This window comes from Scatophagus argus, chromosome 20 (genome assembly GCF_020382885.2).
Source record: "Scatophagus argus isolate fScaArg1 chromosome 20, fScaArg1.pri, whole genome shotgun sequence".
In the NCBI taxonomy this organism is placed as follows: Eukaryota; Metazoa; Chordata; class Actinopteri; family Scatophagidae; genus Scatophagus; species Scatophagus argus.
Window position 1 is genome coordinate 16,623,286 of NC_058512.1, and position 8,478 is coordinate 16,631,763.

The 8,478-nt window shown below is 40.5% G+C and overlaps 1 protein-coding gene across 1 annotated transcript in view; it reads left to right on the top strand.

The window, feature by feature from the left end:
• LOC124051436 (ephrin-A5b-like) overlaps positions 1 to 7,936 on the top strand; it is a 66,164-nt gene extending 58,228 nt beyond the window's left edge. Inside the window, exons 3-5 of the mRNA XM_046374809.1 lie at positions 5,253 to 5,318; positions 5,453 to 5,533; positions 6,382 to 7,936. Of these exons, the coding sequence (XP_046230765.1) occupies positions 5,253 to 5,318; positions 5,453 to 5,533; positions 6,382 to 6,506 (272 nt within the window). The 3' untranslated portion in view covers positions 6,507 to 7,936. The remainder of the gene's footprint in view (positions 1 to 5,252; positions 5,319 to 5,452; positions 5,534 to 6,381) is intronic.
• The last annotated feature ends 542 nt before the right edge of the window (positions 7,937 to 8,478 follow it).

Sequence of the window (8,478 nt, forward strand, 5' to 3'; positions counted from 1 at the left end):
CTGGTTGATGTGAAACTGAGAATGACTTAGGTAGACTTAGGTGATGGTTGATCATCCAAAGACAGAGATGTGGGGGGTAGAGAAAGAGAGAACGAGAGAGAGAGAAAAAAAAAAGAAAGAAAGAAAGAGGTAGAAAGACAGTCCATATGGCTTCAGGCAGTTTCAAGCCATATGGACTGTCTCTCACTGACTTAGATTCATGACTCATCCATCAAAACCTTGTTCAGTAAAGACACTGTTTTCCCTTCAGAGAACACAGGATCTGAGCATGGGATGAAATAACAAAAGACAGACACACCTCCGGGAAAATACCAAAGCCTGACAGCCAGGACATTTCACATAATACCCATATTTGTCCTCACATTGTACAGAGATGTGTAGTTGGGAAAAAAGAGCTACTTCTGGAATTATGTATGCCAAAAAATTCCCATTTGAATAGTAACCATTGTTCATTCACATAGAAATACCTGACTCACCTGTCTTGGTGTGATGAATGGCTCTAAATACTACATTACCCATGAGCTTCAGCTGCTGCAACATTAGCATTCCTTTAAAGCTAATTTCTGGTCATCTGATGAATACAAGTCGAATATTCACTCTTCTTTTATTGCTTTTTTTTTTTTTTTTTTATCCAGAAGGCAGCGTTTAGCTGCTAAATGCTGTCTTTCATTTTAGCTATTCATTTAGAATATCTGCTGTGTGGTGTTGGTGAAGTGCAATGACTTTATCAATGCTTTTTTGAACAGCTTCCTCTTGTGGCTAAAAACAAGGTTGATGCAAGTGAACCAAAACAGTAAAGATGCATGCTGATTAAAAACTAAGCCTTTTGCTAAAAGATGCTGAAATGCCCCGGAGAGCAGCGGAAAAGCACAGTAGTGATCATTTTTTCTCATTACGAGCGACCCCTTTCTCATTACACATAGTAATTTGATCTACTGTAGAATATGGCAGCATTGAGGCAGCTTTAAGTTGCTGAAGGGTGTTCCGACTGTCACGCAGCTCACATTATCTCTGCCAAAAAACAAAAAAAAAAAAAATTAAACTGAATGCTTACATTATGTCATAATTTATTCACTCTCTTAATGAGTCTTTCTTGGGGCCTTTAAACTTCTGTTGTTGTCAGTAAGAAAACAAGTATTACTGTCACACATGAAAACACTTTTATCCAGTTAGATCCTTATTTTATTCCCAGCTGCATCATCCACATGCAGAAATGTTGGTGTGTTTTATCAGCTGCTGCTCTCAGTGTCAGATTGCATGTTGACTGTTTGCTGCTCTCACACCACCTAACAATGCTTGATAGTTAGTACTAGTGTTATACATATAATATGGTTTGGGAACCTGTTAAGTAGCCATGTAAATGACACACTGAAGGGGGGGTAGATGGGGTGTTCATGTCTGCTTGTCTCAACGAAGACAGACGCTCCTTTGTCCTCGACCGTGGTGATCGTCATTTGCCCCAGGCAGGGTGGAAGAGCGGGTGGGGCCACGTCAAATAGATGACACCTGCACTTGGCTAAGAGCATGCCCGTCTGGCAGTCAGACAAACACCCGGAGGAAAGCCACCCTAGTGTGGGATCAGTATTGCGGCTGGTCCTAGAAGGTCAAAGGTCACTGAAATGACGACGAGGCCTGCACTGCGAGCTTCTCGTAGCCTCAGAGGGCGGCATGTTTTTCTAATAGAGCCTCAGTGGAGCGGGGAAAGCCTGATCCTAATCTCGGGGGATAGAAATCCAATTTTCAAAGGAGACAGTTGAGAGTCTGGCTCTCCCTGTGTGAGAGAGATGACTGTCTCCCTGTAAAGCCGCTTGTGCTTCAAACACCAGGGTCCCGCTCTGTACAGCCAGTGCAGATCTACATTGATAATGACATGAACCCCGCCAGCACAGCGTCCTGACAGTTTCCCTTTAGCTTCCCACTGCTGAAGGAAAGACAAAAGGCTTTGTTCCCAAGATAAACTGATCATCACAAGAAAAACATCTGATCCCGCAGTATTTTTATCAGGATCCGTCTAGTTCACCTCACAGTCGCATTAAAGCCTGGCGTTTACACGGCATTCCAGACTGTTCAGTGGTATGTGCTGCCAGTCCTGAATTTGTGATGTGTGCAAAGTTCACAGGTCCAACAGCACATGGCTGAATGTGTAACATGTGCCCAAACGTGTGACCAGGTGGTTCACCATCGTCCCGTCGCCATGGTGAGGCGGCTGCCGAATGACCTGAGTAACGCTGGGTTTAGGGTTGCAGGGAGAGCTGGAGTTACAGTCGCGGTGAAGCACAACTGTGTTGCTCGAGGACAGAAAACCCAGACTTTGACCTCAGCGGCAGACACGAGAGAGAGGAAGAGAGACAGTTGGGTAATTTTGTGTGCTCTGGAATCTGTGAAGGGATGGTGGTGAGAAAGTGCGAAGAGAGAAAGACAGTGTCACACGATGTCAGAAAGAGATGAAGGTAGAGGGGTTGGACAAACCAAAAAAAAGGGACATTTTATTCACAAACAAGAAAACATTTTGGATGAAGATGGAGAATCTCCCTCAGATCTAAAAACATTTCATAAAGGAGAGCTCATCTGGCAAATAATCCCAAATCAAAAAAATGTGTAATGAAACAAGTAATTAGCCAAAAGTACTTAAAACACACAAAAGAACAAGCATCTAAGCAATAACAAGATGTCATAACAATTAAGTAACAACAATGTGTATGTCTCCTAATGAATGACACTTCAGTGTGTTATTCTGCTTACACCATGGTCACTTATCAAAGGGAAACAAGAACTGCTGAGTTTCATCCCTCCAAGAGGCATCACCGTCCAAAAGACTACTGCTTACTGGCCAACAACTCTGGTGCCTGGTGCACCTACAGAAAGTCTGGAATCTGAACTTGCTATTTTGTTTTTATTTAAGTACAACTTAAATATGCATAGCAGAACCTTATGCACACTGACATTTCAGTCAGTTTAAACCATGTTTTTGGCTTATGGACCATTAGTTGGACAAAGTTTTATACATATAACATTCCAGCTGGGAGCTTGAGACAAAGCAAAGCTTCCTTTCTTTTATCCTATAATGTGTCTTTATATGTCAGACAAAGTAAAGAGAGGTAATGACAGTCGGGAAATAGAGACAGAAGGAGCATGAGAGGCATAAAGCAAAAGAAAGAGAAGGTTTTGTCCAGTGGAGTTCAGAGACAGAAACTGAGACAGTGAGTTCTCCCGTCTGTTCCAGCCACCGTTGGGGTGTGAGGTAAGTTACTTGATACTCGCTGACACAGACAGAAGCAGCATGATTGACACCGTTTCTCTCTCGTTTATTTCCTCTCTGCTGCTTCAATTCTAATATTTCTCTCATGGTGAAGTTTTAAAGATGATTTTGATCTCCTCTCACAGCCGTATGGTATCTGATAAAGTGCCTTTTGAAATAAGAGCCAGAGTCATTGCCGACAGTGGAAACACTGACATGGTTTACTTTTATCAGGAATTCACTGCTGGGTCAGAATCCATTACACACACAGCGTCTGAGTGAAAGGATAGAAGAGTGTCTGTGGACAAACTATGGACACGTCTGAGCACAGATGCACATACTCGAGAAACCACATACATGCATGCATATTAACCCAGCACATGGTCACGAACATACACACTCATGGTTTTGTGTGTGTTTGACAGATTTGGCAGCCAACAGGAAATGACAGAAGTCAGACTATCAAGGCCCATGAGGAAAATTCTGAAAAAGAAAGGAGAAAATCTGTCACTGGATGAAGATACAGCAAGACAAAACATGAAAATATTTTTGACAAAAGTGCAGACAGAAGTTGAAGTCATTCGTCACAGCTGGAGATTACCTCAGCGCTCTATTAGCTACTTGGTCTCTAACATTACTTGAAAACTAATCAGTCTTGGTAGCTCTGCAAAACAATCACAGCAAACCCACAAAAAAGTTTTTTAATGATTGCCTTTCACAATCAGGAAACAGAGGAAATGAGATTTTGTAGGTGAGCATGACAGCATGACACACATCTGCAGAAATGGCTGCCCCTGTCCAAATTAGACTTGGAAATATGAGGGTGACATTGAGTTGTTTCGTATCATAAAATATGGAGCATTTCACATCAGGATGAGTGGGAAGTTCAGAAGGCGAGATAAAACCCTTCAGACTGTATATAAAGCAGATACGTGTAGAGTACCTCTGATGAAGAAACCATCGACCTTGTCAGAGATTGTTAGTTTTTATTGCTTAACCAATGAGTGAAGAGATCTCAGGTGACGCTGTGATGTGATTGAGAGGGATGGAGAATGTTGAGTGATTTTGCAGAACTAGGACCACAAAATATATGCTGGAATCAGACTATGCAACTACCTTCGCTACTATCAAAACTTGCAGTACAGACATGCTATAGGTAAACGGGAAGGAGGTTCCAGGGACATACTGTAAAAATTGCAGTTGTCAAAGTGTTTGAGGTAACATATAAACCTTTTACAGGTCTGTCTGTCAGTCATTGAAAGTATAGATGATCTGATTACATGCTGAATTAACAAGCAGCAGTGATTCTGGATTCTGGACAACAGATACAAAAATATCAGAGATATTGTGGAGATGCTTGAGACATACTTGTGTACATCATGGTAGGACTGGGTGTCATAAGCTTGTGCATATACAGTATCCCAGTTTCGGTATCAATACTAAAACTTTTCTTTAATAACTTAACAACCTTTTATTTAACTAATGTAAATATTGCGTCAGATGTTAAACGTGTGAAAACAAGAAGCTGTACAAGAGTTTTGCCTATTTAAAGTTTGAGTCGCTGTTTGTTGTTCAGTTTTGGCAGTTGAACAGATCTTGAAATCGGTGTGTCTTGTTTTCAGCCAGTTAAACTTGCAGGTGTTTTGCGATTAGCTGCTAATATGAAACTGAAGAGACAGGTGATTGTGTTATTGAATAATGACATTTTAATCTTTATTACAGAACTGCGTGCATGTGTGTGTGTGCGTGTATGTGTGTGTTTGCGTTAACCATGTCTCTTGTTTGACCCCATTTTGATTTAAATGTTTGTACATTCAAAGCTGTTTTCTTGAGGGCAATTTTAAAATGTAATTTAATTTGTTCAGTTGTTTTGGTTCTGAAAACTCATGATGATCTCATTATTGAACAAATTTGAACCACAATAATGAATGCCTAGATTAGATCAGAGATCAAGAAGTATTACTAAACTGGAAAGTGTTGGCAAATTGTTTAACTCTGCGTGATGCTTCCACAGCGTCTATCACTGACGACAAGGGAAGAAGAAGCTGCCTTCGGCTCAAAGTCTTTGTCAGACCTCAAAGTGAGTCACGGACTGTTGTGTCTGCTCTGTCCAGTTTTCCATTCTGTTGTGCACCATCTTGCAATCAGACTGTGGACCAATGACGTTCAACTTCTCTAATCTTCACATGTCCTCTCTGCTCTTTGTTTTTCCAGACAATTGTGTGAAAAACTCTGGCAGTGTGCAGGAAGGGGTCGATTTTGATGACAACAGTCACAACTCTCTGGAACCCAGAGGTTGGTGAGAATAAACAGTACACAATGTGTGTGTGTGTGTGTGTGTTAGAAATGATAATATTCCTTTCTTTTCATTTCCTTTAAATTTTTTTTCATTTTGTACATCATGTCAGATGTCACACCAATCAGATAATAAATAAAGTTTCATATCACGACTTGTTGCCTAGAAAAATGTCAAAATGTCATCAGTTGTCTCAGTTCCTTACCATCTCCTAAATGTATTCAGCATGTTTAGAAGTGGAAAAGATACAAAATTAAGTATGTAGAACTAAGTCAGGTTGATTTTGCATTGTGCTGATGACATAATGATAGACAGTTTTTTGTTTAATAACAGGAATATTTACTATAGAGCACAATACTGCAATACAAACCACTGCCTACGATCTAACCCAAGATCCATAATCGTCTATTTCCTGGAATATAAAATTAAAGAACTGGTGCTTAGATCTGCTTGGAAAAAGAAAGAGATCCATCACAATGGGAAAAGAGTGTTTTTTGAACAAGACTATCCGACCGAAGTAATTACGAAAAGAATGTGGACCTGGTCCCTGTTCCCATCTAAGAGACAGTACAGCACATAACCCCTTGTAAAACCCAACTTGTTGCTATTACCAGTCTTTGTGATTAGCTAAGCTACCATCTCTTGGCTGCTTCCAGTATGACTGAGATGTGAAAGTAAAACTGTTGTTTTCCTGGTTGGTAATTGCCTTGTTGTATATTTTTGTCTGTCATTTAGTCCTGTGTGAAGAGTCCTGCTCACAGTGTCTGGTTTCTTCAATGTTAACTGAGACAGATGACAAAAGCACCACTTTTTAAAATAATGATCATTTTAATTTCTTTGCCTTCAGACGACATCAGTCACGAGTCACCAGAACCAGCTCGAAGGGATGTGAACTCCGCTGGTCGGCACCAGACTTCAGTCCTCCTGCTCAGCTCCGCCCTCATAATCCTGGCTGCTGTCTTGTCTTTATAGCGCCCAGTCTGAGGAAACCCCACCCCCTCCCCCCCCCCCCGCCATCAGACTGTCCTGATTGGACCACAGGCCGCCCTACCCTGCAACCTCTCCCCTCAAGGAGCACTTTTAAAAAAGAAACACTGACAATCTCTCTTAGTGAAAAGAGAGAGGAAGGGACTTCAAAACTGAAGCCTTTTTTTTTTCTTTTTTTCTTGTTTATTTTTTTTTTGACTGGCCAACTAGCATGATTCTTGACTTTCTGGTGGGTGCTGATCGTGGAGGCACCCGGAGATGAAAGAGGTAGCGTCTCTGATCTGTTCGCCTTGCTACCATACACAGTATGCAGATATTAAACATTTCTTTGCATTAAAGACAAGCACACATACATGCTTTTAAACATATACACATAGAGAACACAAACTACACAATCAGTACACTCTTTAGCTTGAATGGCAAAGAAGCACAGCAGGATCCCTCAAAAGTTTACAGACATTTAACATTTCTTGTTTTCAGCAAAACATCACATAACCCCCAACTTTGTAACATGATTAAATCTCACGTCAAAAAGTGGAAGAAGTTTCGAAGAAGATCTAGAAGCGACACATCACGCGGAGGCTGACGGAAAAAGTGGATGTTTTTGCGAGGAGGCTGTTGAGAGGGGCGTGAGGGTAGGAGGCAGGACTTTGACGACTTAACCTTCCTCTCAGGTTAAAAAGGAGTCAGATGCATCATGTCGGACTGTGGAGGACCCTTGTTGAGAGTAAATAAAAAAAGAAAATTTAAAGAAGCACTCATCTTTTAGTGTTTGGATAGGGGCGATTTAATGATCGATTAATGTATTTGTTTTTTAATAAGTCACGTAATTCAATTGTAGCAGCCAACATGGGTGTACAGTAAAATATTTGAACGGAGCGTAGAAGAGGATATGGTATTTTGCCAGGCAAAATTGTATTTTCCTATTTATTGTGAAGTCCTCGTGCTTTTTTCTGTTCTGGTTTCGTCTGCAAGTCTAGTAGAAAGGCAATAAAAAGTCAGTACACTTACCATTAAGTTAGGTCATGTTACACACAATTTATTTGATACAATCATACAAACACACTGAGTATGATGTTATCTATCTGCTTGAATTGACTGCTGATGATGTTTTTTTTTTGTTTTTTTTGATGTTGCTTTTTTTTGTAATTGTTTTTAACAAAGTCCGTGAAGAAAAAAAAACATCTGATGTGCTATCAGGGTGCAGAAAACATAGAATATTTGTGTTTCAAACTTTGTCATTAAAAATGTCACAAATGTAGTTTTACTATCACACTATTGCTTTTGTGAATCACTGTCATAACACAAGTGTTGTATATAGAAGCGAATTTCCTAAAGTTCAGGGATGTGTCCATGCCTAACATGAGGTTAAAAAAAAAAAATAAGATTACTGTTTTTTAATCGGGAAGGGTTAACTTTTTCTCAAATGCAGCAGCACAAGTTTTCTATGGCTAAAGGTGTGTCAGTGAGACAGTTACGGAGTTACAGAGGCGATGGCAGTAGCGTGTAGGGGGCTGACTCAATTGCCCTTTTTATGTAAAGTGGCGTCTGTACAGAAAAGACACCAGGACCCCCCTCGTATTGGTTATTTTGGATATGAAAGATCTGATGACATCATCACTGTTATTTTTTTAGGACTTCATAAAAAAGAATCCTCCAGAGCCACACAACACCCTTTGCAATGCTTTCACAGACTGAGCAGAGCTCTCTGTGTAAACAGAAGTTGATGTGCAAAATTTTTGCTTTACAAAGTAATTCTGCAAGTATCTGCACGTAAGGGTCTGCATGACATGCAGTTCATCATCAGAGGACGTACGTGTACCCTCTGTATGGACGTCTGTGTAACTAAAATTTTTTGTGGACAAGTACAACTACAGCAAGCAATGTGTTAAAAGTTTTCCTCCAAGAGGACTCCAGAAAGTTGTGCACAGAGACCTACTACTTTGTCCATTTGGGT